Raw genomic sequence first — 15,178 nt, 5'->3', positions numbered from 1 at the left:
TCATTGTGAGTAAACCTTTGGTCATTCTCAACACATTAAAGAAACTGATCCCACAAGGTTTCATTGGCGTTAGTGTCAGGACCTCTGGAATTTGCTATTGTCTTCTCTAATTAATAATTAACCCCACATTTTCATCTTAAAAGAAATATTTTGATCCTGGGGATATATCAGATTACCACTGATTGGTGATTTTGACCTAGATTATCCCAATGTTAAAATCTATATGGCAATTCTGTCAGAGAAGAAATAAACATTAATCTGAGCGTTCTCCACACAGTGACCATTCAGTTCAACTACAGAAGTTAGTATGGGGATCCACAAGTTACCGTAGTATGCTCTTAAAAACTGTCTGGGGAGATCCAGAGGTAAATCCAGAGATAAATTTAAAAAAAACAGCAAACAAGCAATTTTACATTGGTAAAGATGTGATTTCTCATTTATGCAACCGCATGTTTAGCTCCGTTTTTGCCCTCACATATGCATTTTTTGGTTGTTGCAAATGTTGCATAATTATAAAGAGACACAAACAAACTTCCAATTTCAAATTTAGTCTCTGACAGCATGCTGCAGCATTCAAGTTTACTATATCTTATATTCTTAGATGTCCCCCATTGAATCAATCCTATGAAAAACAAACTGACAAAAGAAGCATTATAGGATAAAGCAGTTAAAGTGTGATATCAAGCAAATATGAAAACCCTTCCTTCCACTTTCGGCTTCTCCCATCAGGGGTCGCCACAGCGAACAAGTCGCATGGTAGATTTGGCAATGTTTTACGCCGGATGCCCTTCCTGACGCAACCTTCTCAAACCGGGCTTGGAACCGGCAGAGGTAGAGAAGGGAACAGGGAGCAGCCCGGAGTCGAACTCGGGTTTCACGGATGGAAGGCGCCGCAAACCAGCACGAGCTAATATGAAAACCCTTAAAGAACATTAAAAACCGCTGCCACTTAATATTAGTTCTTGATACCTGTTGTCTCTACTACACAAAGAAGTTTGTTGGATCTGCTACCTTAGTCAAATTGCTACAAAAACAGACACACAACAGGTGAAATATAAATTAAAGTAACCTTTTAATACAAATTGTAAAGAAGACTAGTACCTATTTTCTTTAGAGAAGATGTCTCCTAACAATTTGCGATGGCTTTTTGCTGCCATCACATTTGTGTTGTTTACTGTGATGCACTTCTTTATTTTTATTTTTTAAAATTATAGTAAAATAAACATACAGTGTCTCAATACATATGGTATTTTCCTATTTCAATTCGATTTTTGGTTTATCTCATTTTGAAACATTTCTTAATGGTATTGGTCGATTTGATCTGATTCTTTCTCAAACAAATCCATGTCGTTCGATCCTAGGAATAGAAATCGATTTAATGTTAAACCCTACTGTAGCAAATCACAATCAAGAAATAATACACAGTTCTTAGAAAGGGTTTGACGCTGCATGATATTGATTTTATGACAAGAATATTATTTTTAATGCGAGTCGCATTTAGCCCACTAGCCTAACTTTGGACATGCCAGTATTAGGAGTCTGAGAAGACAGTTACATTCATATTGTACAGTTAGCATGAGTAAGAAATATGCAAAGAAAGCACAAGCCTAAACTAAAGCAACATGATGAAACATGGCAGCTTAATAGCTGCATAGGCAGGGCAGGGACAACATACTATATATTAATTCTCTTCAGATCTTACTGAATGAAGATATCACTTAACAAGATTTCTTTCTTTAACATGGGTCTGTGTTTTTTCACTGCCACATTTCAGACTGGGCATCCTGTGCAGCATGTTGTTGTGGGTAAACCAATATTTTTGGATAATCTCTGTCTCCAGGTGTTCACTGGGATCTTTGCGGGTGAGATGTTTCTCAAGCTTGTGGCCATGGATCCCTACTATTACTTCCAGGAAGCATGGAACTGTTTTGATGGATTTATTGTGACGCTGAGTTTGGTGGAGCTGGCTCTGGCTGATGTTGAGGGCCTTTCTGTTCTGCGATCATTCCGATTGGCAAGTATTTGTGTAGTCTGTTTTTCAGAACAAATAAATATGCACATCTTGTATCTTTAAGTCAAAGTTAATTGAGCTTTTGTTAAAACAGTTTTCAAAATCAAATTATATCTCAAACATAGAACAGTTAAGAGAACGTTTGGTGATTAACCATGTCACCTCTATTTTTTCACTCATCTCTTTAGCTGAGGGTGTTCAAGCTGGCTAAGTCATGGCCCACCCTCAACATGCTGATCAAGATCATTGGTAACTCTGTGGGCGCCTTGGGAAACTTGACTCTGGTGCTGGCCATCATTGTCTTCATCTTTGCTGTAGTGGGCATGCAGCTTTTTGGAAAGAGCTACAAAGACTGTGTTTGTAAAATCAATGAGAACTGTGTGCTACCCCGCTGGCACATGAATGACTTCTTCCACTCATTCCTGATCGTCTTCCGGGTGTTGTGCGGTGAATGGATTGAGACCATGTGGGACTGTATGGAGGTTGCTGGCCAAGCAATGTGTCTTATTGTCTTCATGATGGTTATGGTCATTGGCAACCTTGTGGTAAGTGTCCAAGCTGGGAAGCTAGTAGAATGTTAAATCTTGAAGAATTCGCAGTTAAAAAGTTATAAATCTTTTGTTTGTGTATTTGAAGGTGTTGAACTTGTTCCTTGCCTTGCTGCTGAGCTCATTCAGCGCTGACAACTTGGCTGCAACTGATGACGATGGTGAGCCCAACAACCTTCAGATTTCCGTCATGCGCATCAAGAAGGGCATTGCTTGGATAAAGGCGAAGATGCGCATCCTGGTGGCAAGTCTTCTAAGAAGATCTCCAATGGAAGATGAGCAGAAGCCTTTAGACGACATGTATAAAGAAAAGCCAAATTGCATTGCTAATCACACTGGGGTAGACATCAACCGTGACCTAGACTATGCCAAAAACGGCAACGGCACAACCAGTGGTATTGGTAGCAGTGTGGGCAAGTATATGATTGATGAGGACCACATGTCATTCATCCACAACCCAAACCTGACGGTCTGCGTGCCCATAGCCGTGGGAGAATCTGACTTCGAGAACCTCAACACAGAAGACTTCAGCAGTGAATCTGACATTGAGAACAGCAAAGAGGTCAGACATGACAAATTTTCAGCCGACATAAAAATACATTATGTACAATTCACTCTGACTTTATCACCACTTAGCACTTACCTCAAAGTTTTTGTTCCATTTTGATTCTGTTTGTAATTCCCTGACACTCTGCAGTTTCTTTCCAAACAGTAAAACTATGCATGTGTGTTTTTTTCTCTGGCATGCTTGGATACTAATGTATCTCCATTACCCTGTAGAGATACTTAAATCATTCAGACTGGCTGGAAGAATGAATGCCCACTGACATACTGTATGCTTTCTGATGAAATGCATTTAGTAGACTTCTAGTGCAAATGATCTGTCATTTGATATTCCATTTCAGCCATCATGTACATGTAATATGATACTTGTGATTGCTGTAAAGTACATCAGAGTAAGAACAGTTTTTGGCGCAAACTTTTTTTTCCCACTGAAAGTCCCAGCAAATACCATTAGAAAATAACATGAATCGTATGTTTCCTTACTGGTCCCAGAGGACATGATGATTTAAGGTCAACTATTAAACTGTAACTTTCTGCCTGACTGTTCATGCAATGTGTGCTAATGTGTATCCTGCATGTTCACTCATTCATCTGCCTCTGAACAGTTGGATGAAACCAGTTCTTCTGAGGGTAGCACCATTGACATCAAGCCAGATGTGGAAGAAGTGGTGGTAGTGGAGGCAGTGGAGGAATACATGGAACCAGAACCATGTTGGACAGATGGTGAGTCCACTCCTCCAGCTGGATTGATTACCTCCACCCCATAACACCCAGACTCCTTTGGGCTGTGTGGAAATAACACAATTATTTCTTCATGTAGGATCACTAATGCATGGAAGCTGTTTGTGAGACTGGCTGCACATCTAATGTTATACAATTACAATAAAATCCAAGTATTTTTAATATATTTTTTATCCAATAAATAAAACAGCTTAAATTCCTTAATTAAAGGAAAATATAAGTCTTTTATTTAACTTAATATCTTTAAAAATTTTAAAAACGCATAGTTTCTGTCTAACAGGGTTTTTTTTCTCCAGTAGCATATGAAATTGAATTATGAGGAATGAGAATACTAGAAAGAAAACTAGCTAACTAACAAAATCTATATGTAACATCACTTTCCCTGAGCTTTGGATATTTCCTTTGATATTAGAAACCCACTTAGTCATACGTTCTGCAACCAAATAAATGTAAGATTTTAAAGAGTACTAGTAACCAAAATACACAATCCTGTTGACTAATTAGTTAGAAAAATAGATACATGCAACAACCATTTAGATTTAAAACAGGGACTAAGGTTATAGGTAATGTTGTGTTTCTGAATCGTATTTATTTCCCTCTCTTTCTTTAGCTTGTGTTGCCAAATATAAGTGCTGTGATGTAGACATTACTATTGGCTGGGGGAAGACCTGGTGGTTCCTGAGAAAAACTTGCTACTTGATTGTGGAACACAACTGGTTTGAGACCATGATCATCTTCATGATCCTCCTCAGTAGCGGAGCTCTGGTAAGAGTAACTGTGTTTGTTTTGGCAGTCTGTCTAGAAGCAGATTTTGCAGCAATAGCATGTTTAAATCTTAGTTAATAGTTGGGTTTATTTTCTTTCCTCACTAAGTTATATGTATCATAACATTTTAAAGTTAAAGAGGTTTCAGAGATCTTGTGTGATAAAAGAGATGAATCAATGAGGCCGTCTGTTGAGTTTGAAGAGGACCTGGATGCTGGTGATTTAATTGGGCTCTGGTGTTTTTAACATGTTCTTTTGGCATTTTCTCATGATGAAAGACAAATATTAAGAAAATTTAGCTCAAAATGCATTTCTGTGTGTATTTCTTTATTCAAATGATTGTGAATCAGCAGCAGACAAAAATGCCATTTGAGAAGAGCTTATTTGTTAAGTAGAAAATAAATGCTGGGCGGGCCACAAGCTCCCTGCCTTGAGCCCTCAGCAACAGGGAAGGGGGTGGGGGGGCTGGGTTTCTCTGCCCCAGCGGTCCCGCTCACAACTCAGTGGTGAATTTCTACTGACGCTGTGTAGAAACTATGTTCCAAAGAAACAACACAATTTTTTACATTTTGGTTTAAAAACTGCTATTTCATGATCAAGAGACCACTAGGAAAGCTTTTAAAATAGCTCAATAGATGGTTGAAGTTGGTCTTTAACAGGCTGTACCATTGATTAAAGAATTGGTTTATTCGTAGAAGTAAATGAAAGCATGTTTTATAGAATATCTCACTCTTCCTTAATAAGAGCAGTAACTGATGTATTTTTTGTTATTAGAAGTTGTTAATTTAAACTTATTATGAGAACAGCTGCATCCATAAGTCACTGCTACTGGTCAGCTACCTCCTGTGCTCAGTGTGATTTAATTTGTGGGATCATAAATTGCTTTGTGGAATTTGCTCGCTTTTTGTAAATGGCCTGTGCTTTGTCCCTCCGCAGGCTTTTGAAGATGTGTATGTTGAGCAGAGGAAGACCATTAAAATCATTTTGGAGTATGCTGACAGGGTCTTCACCTACATCTTTATCCTGGAGATGTTGCTGAAGTGGGTTGCGTATGGTTTTGTCAAGTACTTCACCAACGCCTGGTGTTGGCTGGACTTCTTCATTGTGGATGTAAGTCAAGCTCTTGTTTGTTCCACATGTAAAGAACTAGAGTAGTTATGTAGTCCTCAACACATCCTGCTCCAACAGCAATTTGAATAATTGTTTACTTCATTATAAAGTATAAACCTCCAAGCTATGTTTTCATGAATTTTTTAATTCTATATTTGAGTTTTCTTTACATGTTGTCTATTGGATGTGTTAAGGATTTAAAAGTCAGGATATATAAATAATGGGTTGCATTAGGTGAGAAGGTTTGATCTTTAAAACAGAGCTTTTGTTTTATTTACTGAACTCCAAGGGCTGTTATCATTACAAGATGTATTACTCTCTGTTCATATCAAGTCCTTGCATATCTTTGTCACCTAATGCAACTATATTTAGCAACAGTTCCTAAAGTACCATCAGATGCTTGGAAACGGATTGTTTCTGTTTCTCCACTTTTAGATTTCAATTTATTTAAGATAAAATGGTATTACATTATTCAAAACTGAACCCAGAGCATTTAAAGCCATATAGGACAAAGTTATTGGTTAACGTACCATACTGATGAAATACTCAGAACAATAATTTGTACCAGATGTGTTTCTGCCTGTGGATCCAACCTGTAAAATGTTTGATATGTTCCTCTGTCCTCTCTTTCTGTGTACTGTACTGTTCTGCTCCTTGGGTCAGTCAAGACGGAAAGTCCAGAACAAGGATGTCTTATCTTACTCTCTTACTGCCTCACATGGCACAGGCTGTGTCATGTGAAAACATTAGTATTATTTTACTTCAACACCGGCCGACAGAGATGGGACTGAGACAACTGTTGGGACTCTGTCCAAATACATATAAGTAAAAAGAAACTTTAAAATGTATACATTTTCAGAGCCTTTGATTTTGCTTGACTCATATAGACCTAAAAGATCTTCCAAACACTGGATCAACATCACCTTCATATATGCACTGACTGGCTCCAGTGAATAGGATAAGACATTCCCTGATTTCTGACCTTCTCTTGAAACTAACCACTTCTCCGCAGTGTGCAACACCTCAGCCAATGTCTGTGAGTGGACCCCTTCCTATCAATGGCTAGAAGACCCCATGTTGGTTCAGTTTAAGCTCCTCCTTCCTCAATATTGCTTTTATAGCATTCAAAAGATACTAAACACAGAGTTTAGTGACTTTTTCTTGTTAAAATAACTCTTAAATGCAGAATCATTGCCAATGTTAATACATTTCTAGCAGTACAGCATCCTTGCAACTTGAATTTGAATATTTCTATATGAATATATTAATCCCATACTGTTCTGATCATGGTTATTGCAACTGCAGAATTCCTACCTGTTGATGTGCTGTCTAGCCGAACACTTGGGGCAGTGCTGGCAAACCTGCCTCCCAAGCTGTGAGCACATTATAATGACTGATATCCCTCCGTCCCTCTTTACCCCTCCTTCATCATTGCCATCTTGAAAGTGTTGGAAATGTAACCCGAGGAATGTGGTAACAGTGTGCTGAGATGTAATGATGGTGGGTGACAGGCAGCCTGTGGTAAGTTTGGTCTTCACTAGCTCTCCCCCTTCATTAAAACTAAAGATCCTCAATGAGCCTGGGCTGTGCTCTGGCCTGACTGTTCCTCCGCTGTTCTGCATTGTGGGATTAAAAAATGGTTGGGGGTGGGGGCACCATCATTAGACCGGCTTGTATTTTTCTGAGTGTGACACCTCGTCTGAGTTTGTTCCTCCTCATTTCCCTGTCACTGCGTCTTTCTGTTTTCTGCTTGATTTGTGTTTCCTTTAATTCCAAAACAAAACTTTGTTTGTATTTTATCATGTGTTTATCATGTCAGGAGATAGTAAGCAAAGTTCAGTACTTAAGCAGCATGCTAGGGCAATAGCATCATTCCAACATCAACCAGGTATTTAGAAACCAGTGAAATACTGGGTATTTAAATGCTTCAGAATCCTTCATGTTAAAAAAGAAGTTCAGTTTAGGATGGAGTGTTTAGTTTAGGTAAGCATCAAGTCTGAGGACTTCACACTTCATTCATCTTTCTTTTCCTCTCAGATTATTGTCATTGTTTTGTTGTGTTTTTTGCTTTGTTTTTAGTTTGTTTTTTTTCTGTTTGGCTTGTGCTGTCGTCATCATGGGATCACAGCCACAGATGTCATTGGCCTTGCGTTGCAGAGCTCTGTGAGAGGGACGTTGACACACTGAGGCTGCTACCTGGCCCTACGGGGGGCAGAGGCCAGGCACCCCAAAGGGGGTCCCTCCAAAGGGTCAGGCTAAAGGTGACAATTACCCCAAACATTTGAGTTTAGATCAAGGCAAAATCTTTATTTTACTGTGTTTAAAAATTGAAACCAATTTGTTAGTGAATTAGGTTTAACAATTTCAGAGAAACTCTTTCAAAGAGTAAAGAAACAAAAGTCAGTGAAATATCCACACATCCTCTGACTCATGCCCAGTATTTAGACAATCATTTTACAACGGATTCCAAATCAGTATTTTTTTCTGCTTCAGAATTCTTTGTGATTCGTTTTCCATTTTTATGAGTCAAAATGAAGATTTTGCCTGGTACAGACCTTCCTTCATGGTTCGGTAAGCTTTGGATGTTGTGTACCTTTTGCGGTGAATTTGACCAGTTGATGTCAGTGGCTGGTTGAAGGTGCTTTCACATGTGTTTATTGTTGATATTTTCCTTATTTGTAATAAACTGGCACTCCCCCTGTTTCAGTACCTCCAGCATCCAGACCAAGGAAATTACAGAAAGGTCCATAACACCATCCAGAGTGTTCCCTTCCTGAGATTTGAGCCCGTTAGCTGTTTGTGTTTTCCTTTAACAAAATGCATTCCTGTGTAGTTTTTAATGTTATCTCACAAAGATTTCATTAGGCTTAAACAGTCCTTGACTATTCCTCAAAGAACATCAGTATGGCCTATTGACCACACAGCCCACTGTCCATTTCCTTTATGGTAAACAGTGCAGTAGTGTGAAACCTGTATCAGCTAAACAGCCTTGAACTGACACCCTTGTCACCTTGGCTAACTTCTTTCTAATTTAAGTAATAGTTTTAAAAATTAGACAAACTTAGAACTAAGTTCTTGAGATAACAGTTTAAGAAAGACACGCCACAATAACCTACAGTCGAGTGTTACTTGGCTGCCGTTATAACATTTTTGGGTGCTGCTGGACATGATGAGGGGCTGCACCAGTTTTTCAGATTATGTGCCGTGATTGTTAACCATTGTTAATCGTGTGTAACCTGACTGTACTCTGTGTATTTTTTGTCCTTTCAGTGCCATCCAGTGCCAATAACTAAATGCCCTTAACCTCATCCCTGTTTTCTTGTGTGTGGTCCATGTGACTGTGGCTCTCCTACTTGACCTTAAACATTGTGTAACAAGTTGATTTTGATGTCTGACAAAGAAATGGCAAAATGACACAATTGCACATGTTTACTTGTATTCTTTCTCTTAGGTTCCATTAGTTTGTCTGTCTTAAATTATATGGGATTTTATGCTTCAGCCCAAGAGCGACATGGAGAGACAGTGTTAGAGGGGCCAAGGGTAAGGCTCTCAAGTCTGTTGGGTTTTTATCAGATTCCACAGGATAACCTATCTCCTTCCCTCCTACCCAAATCCTCCTCCTTTGCTCTTCCAATCCTTTCACATGTATCTAAATCATGTAGCACTCTCTTCTGCCTAATTTACTCTCTCTTTGGGTCTCATGTCTTTATATTCTCTCTTTTTCTCAACCTCAAATTTTTTTGCAGGTACAATGGACTTTTCACGTCTTGTCAGCTGCCCCATAATAACAGACAAACAATCCCTCTGACCTACTGCAACTAAAAAATACTACGCACATAAAACCTATACTAAACAATGACCTTCTCTCTCAGTGTATATACATGTATAAATGCAATATTATACATGCATATACATGCAAAGATTTATGTGTGTATGTCAAGCAACTCTTCGTCTATACCAGGGCCGTCTCTCTTCCGTAGTGAATCTTCTCACCTCTAACAGTTTGGAACCTCTTTTGCTTCTCTGTTTTTGTGTAGGTGTCTATAGTCAGCCTTGTAGCTAATGCGCTGGGCTACTCCGATCTAGGGCCCATTAAATCACTCAGGACACTAAGGGCCTTGAGACCCCTCAGAGCCTTGTCACGTTTTGAAGGGATGAGGGTAAGATCCAAAGCTAAGCAGCTGATCCTTCCGCATGCCCATTCAACAGTTTTTAAAGCATGCTAGAACTGATTTGAAAAGAAAGACAACTAAAAAAAAAATGTTAATGGGGGATTGATTTTAAGTCATTAAGTGAAAGCCTCCCCCCAAAAAAAATCTTTACATGCGCAAACCTGTACCATGCTTTTGTTAGAACTAAAGAACAAGTCATGATGCAGCTGGGAGACTGGGAAAAAAGTGACATCAAAGTTGCATTGCCGGCAGAGTATCAAGCATTTCAATTGAATTTCTTAAAGAGACACTAAAGTTCACTTTCAAATTGATTAAATGTTAATCAAAGACAAAGAAACATGTACTACAAAGCTGCCTCATCACAAAGTAACTGTTAACAAGTTTATTGGTTTCTTCTTGATTGGCTAAAGTGATTGGGAAATTGGACAAAGCTAACCAAATTATACACGCCATTTCATAGAGCATTCAAAACAGTCCAATCAACCACTGCTTTCAATGAGAGCCCCCCCTCCCCTCCACATGCCCCCCCCCCCCTGTTCTCATAACCTCCTCCCTCCCCAGTTCACCTCATCCCACAATGCATCTGGCATTGAGAACAACCAGCAGGAACCAGGGAACTGCAGGACACCTAAACCACTGCATGGTTGGTCACATCAAAACTCTCCAGGCGGGTCGGTTAGCAAACCACCATGACGAAATCCTATTAAGAGAGCCAAAATGATTTGCTGCCGCTGTTACTGTGGTTGCTTGAGCCTCCTCATCTTAAATTATGGACATCTGATTGGTTGCCTCTGTGACTTGTGGTAGCATTAGGTTGCACCTGGTTGTTGTCACCCCAAGTTTCCTGTGTCTCTTTCTCTTTCTAATCCTTCTGACCTCTTGCCCCCATTTTCTAATCCTCTTAAACTGATCTCCTAAAATTCAAAATTCTCTTCTCCACCAAACTGCCCCCACCCTGCCCCACGTGCGCATTAATGTGCACCTCCCACCCTTCCTCTCTTTGCTTTACCTTCACATCCCCTTATCCCTCCACTACTCACTTCACCTCGACTCTGTTCAGCTGGTCTGGACCGTTGAAGGGTCAACACACTCTCTTGTTTGTCCAGGATCTGTCTGCATCAGGGACTGAGGCATAACCACACACTATAGCAGTGTTGTGGCTTTGGGTTAAAGTATTTGTTAAGCTTTTGTCACGATCAGGCTAAGGATTCCAATAAACCAACTCATCTGCTATCAGTTCATTCTGGAAGCAGACTTTTTTTGTAAATGTTTTTACATTTTCATAACCCCCCCCCCCAGGCCCTGATTTGATTACTTTCCTTTAAGGGCTGCAGGCAGAAGCTTAGCAAATATATAATAGGCTGCCATTTCACACAAAGCATTCCGGCTGTCATGTCATGGCACCACATACTGTCGCCCATACAGCAGGCCCGGCTTTCTGTTGCCTTTTATCTACCGCAGAAGGTAAAAGTGGGAGACAACAGTGGGCCATGTAATGCACTGACTTGAAGTTCTGGGTGGGTGGTGGCCCGTAGCTTGACTAGCACTGCAGCTCACAAACTCTCAGCTATAGAAAACCTTTTTCTTTTCCCAAAAATGACAGAATGACTGAAAACATCATCTAGAGGGCTGATTGCTTTGTACCAGATAACATTTTTTCCATTTGGCTTAGTGGAAATCTCATTCATGCTGGATATCCAGTGACTAAAATATGATGCTGTTGCACATGAGCAGACATCAGTGTCTTTAGGCCCTGGATATGTATTATGGCTGAGATCACAACTTTTGTTTCCTTTAAATGTTCAAGTTTAGAATTTTTTTCAATTATTGTTTTGTCATTTTTGGGGTTGGTAAGTTAGGCACATTTGCCTAGATTGACTATTAATGCCATGAAAAAGTTCTGGTGAATGTAACCATTCATTTACAAAAGCAGGTACACATTCTAGAAATGCAGAGGATGTTCAGGAAAAGAACAAAACAATATTTTAAAAATGGTCCTGATCAGGTCTCAAAATGACTGAAATACAAGCTATGGTGAAAAATCTTTGCAAATTTTTATTTCACGAAACTCTCACTAAATGCAGAAGTAGTGCAATAAAAACAAAGCGCCTCGTGATTAAAATGACTAAACTCACAGTAATCATTTAATGCACAAAGATTAAGTTTAAATGATCTGTTGGTTTTTGTTTTGTTTGTTGATGAATGAAGAGCCATCAAGACGATCAGTTTAGGGACAACTTAGCTTTGGTTTCAGAAGCATAATGTTCTGGTAGAAGTCTATCCTGCAAATAGGTTACTGTAAAACTCTTAGTTTTATTACTCGCCTACCAAAGGTTTTCTAGATTGCTTTTGTTCTTTGTTATAAATGAATTTCACTCAACTTTGTTATGCTTAAATCTCACATTTGCCTCTGGAACACAGAAAAAACAGAACAGTTCCTATTTTACTGAGTGGTAACAAGAGCTCCTGGTTTTAACTTGAATTGTGCCTCAATTAGACAGAGACTCAAGATTTCACCTGAGACTCATTCCAAAGAGACACGAAACCTGTAAAGACTTGAGCAATGTGCATATGTAATTTTTTTTCACTTATTAGATAACATCCAAAACCCTGATAAAAATACCTAGCTGAATCTTTTACTTGTTTCTTTCTTGTTGTAAATGTGAGGCATTGTAGGCACAGTAAATCCACACTGCAGCCTTCTAGTAGTTGTTCATGGATTTCCTCTTAACCCTTTTAGCCCTGCTTTGCAGTGTTTCATTATGTTTTGAGCACAGGTGTGTAGAATAGACATAAAATATACTCAATTTAAAGCATAATTAAATGAATTTTAATCTAGAACAATAAAAACTAGTTATCTAAATAAATTTTAAAAAAACTAACTGAATGGTGATGGTATTACTTAAGTGATAAGCACTAGTTTGTGTGTAGCAACTGATTTATTGCCTAAACCTATGGAATCATGCAAGGATAAAGTTTTTTTTGACAACACTAAGGCTTTCACTAATAAGGAGAATAAATAAGACAAACATAAAAATGATTAGACAAATGTAACCCAATATAGCTGAACAAGAGAATTGGTTCTTCATTCTGAATTTACTCATGTAAAAGTAGAAATGACTACCCTAAGGATACTATTTTAAAATAAAAGTTACTTAAGCAAATGTCACTCCCATGTCTGGAGTTCAGAGCCACTTGACCTTGACACTACAAAAATTTGACTCAAAATATGACGGACTTAGTGATGTCTTTCAAGTAGATTTATTTGAAGACACCTCATTGCTTGTTACCCTCTTTAATTTTTTGCTAAAGGGAATAATTTAGTTTACACACTGCTTCTGCATTTTTAATGTTCGTCAAATATCCATTAACCTACTTTAATATTTCTAGTGGCATTTATCTTAGGTGGTCTAATTTTGTCACCTGACTAGGACCATAATTTGTATTTTAAAGTTTCACATTTAATTAGTTAACAGTGTGCTCTGTCTTTTATAATTGTGGGTAAGAGAGGTGAAGGTGGCCCAGTAATGCCTTTTGAACAAAATTGAGACTGCTGTATCCGTTTTTAATTTTTCTTTTTCTTTTTATAAAAATGCGATTCATAGGTTCATTAACTAGCCTATCATTTTTGTTTTAAGTTGAAATGGTAAAATCAAGTCAAAACAATAAATAAATGAGTGGAGAAATATATGAAAAGAGAGATGGCATCAGAATTATTACAACGTGTTGTTTACATTTGCTGAGAAGGGCAGGAACTAAAGTGGCATAGTTCAAATTCTGCTTACCTGTTCAGAGTTGTGCACCTTAAATCTGACCAAGTCGACAAGCATTAAAGGCTGTTCTGAGTTTGTGCTTTGATGTTTTTAGAGTATTTTTGTTCTCATGGCGCATCCCTATACCTTCAGTTTTAGTGTGTTCCAATAAAAAAACGCCAGCACCAATTTTCAGCCTTTTCCTTTTTTGCTGACAGACCAAGCAAAACTGAGATATATGAAAAAGAATTTCAGCAGTAGTATTAAATAATATACATTCTATAAAGCTTTTGTCCAAGTGTGTGAGTCCTTAGAATCCCAGTAGATTTATTTAGGCCTAACATACCAATCAGGTAATGGTGTCATGTCAACTATTTACAAAAACTATAACTCTTCTGCTGCCTGCTATCTCTCTATCCACAAATTTCTCAATTTATTTATATATTGATTTGAGCGGTTTCTTGAGATTGCACAAATCATGTAACACGCATGTATTAAAACTGCCAATGCACTATATGCATTTTTGAAAGCCATTTTCCCTCTTTTCGAGAATGCTTTCTAGACAGCATGGTTTATTTCTTTACACTTGAAATTTTGAAAGCAGTTAAATTGTGCATCAGATCAGAGAAAGAGCCATTTTCTCAGCAAGTGCACTAGCATCAGTGTGAAAAATCTGAATGTACTTTTTGGATATTTCTTTTTTCCTTTTTTGTTTTTTATTCTGTAGGTTTTACACATTGATTTTATGTTTAACGGTCTGTGAGGTTCATGCACATGCTGAGAGAATGCTGCTCTGGAATCCCTGCCTGTTTGTAATGAGGGGGGAATATGGCTCCACAAAACAAGTCTGCCAAAGACGTGCATGTTCAGCTGTCTGCTGGTCAGCTTGCCTAACACTTGTAGTGAGCGGCGCATTATGTGCTGAGCTAATAGATCTGCAGGTAAATCTAAGTTGCATTGCATTAAAAGACTTTTGGGTGGATGTGGGAATTTTTTTGTTTAACTTGAACTGTGAATGGAGAGGAGGAATTTTATAAACTTTCATTGTCTAAGTTGGGGTGGTTTGAGTTGACACTTCATAGTGCTATGGCAAACACTTAATTAGGTATCAGTTTACAGTTCAAACATTTTTTTTGCAGTATAAATATATTGATGGCTATACTTTGAGTTATAATAAGTGCAAATCTATTTTTCACTAGAATAATCTTTTAATTTTAGGTTAATTAGTATATATCCAAGAAAAAAAAATGTTAATTTTCATGTGTAAAAACTATTATTGGGAATGACAAAATTTGAAAAGTGAAGTTGATTTAATAATACAGAATAAACTTAAAGTTTTTGTACTGTATGTGGAAATATGAACAATCCATCTGAAGATTAGCTGTTCAAGATCTGCAGCAGTTGTATACTGGGAAGTGATATGATTGATTGTGCATGTGAATGAAGTTACAAAACAAACAGTAGAAAAAGCAATTGGCATTGTGTTGAATGTATAATTCAACAGGAAATCATATA

General features: G+C 38.1%; 1 protein-coding gene across 7 annotated transcripts in view; it reads left to right on the top strand.

The window, feature by feature from the left end:
* scn8aa (sodium channel, voltage gated, type VIII, alpha subunit a) overlaps positions 1-15,178 on the top strand; it is a 44,160-nt gene that overhangs the window by 22,827 nt on the left and 6,155 nt on the right. For all 7 annotated transcript variants that reach the window (XM_023956568.2, XM_023956565.2, XM_023956569.2 and 4 more), the window contains exons 15-21: positions 1,841-2,014; positions 2,200-2,556; positions 2,648-3,121; positions 3,729-3,846; positions 4,475-4,629; positions 5,566-5,739; positions 9,777-9,899. In XM_023956568.2, the coding sequence (XP_023812336.1) occupies positions 1,841-2,014; positions 2,200-2,556; positions 2,648-3,121; positions 3,729-3,846; positions 4,475-4,629; positions 5,566-5,739; positions 9,777-9,899 (1,575 nt within the window). The remainder of the gene's footprint in view (positions 1-1,840; positions 2,015-2,199; positions 2,557-2,647; positions 3,122-3,728; positions 3,847-4,474; positions 4,630-5,565; positions 5,740-9,776; positions 9,900-15,178) is intronic.

This window comes from Oryzias latipes, chromosome 7, assembly GCF_053564925.1.
Source record: "Oryzias latipes strain Hd-rR chromosome 7, Olatipes_Hd-rR_3.1".
In the NCBI taxonomy this organism is placed as follows: domain Eukaryota; kingdom Metazoa; phylum Chordata; class Actinopteri; order Beloniformes; family Adrianichthyidae; genus Oryzias; species Oryzias latipes.
Note: the sequence above shows the minus strand (reverse complement) of the source record. Positions and strands in the feature narration are given on the sequence as shown.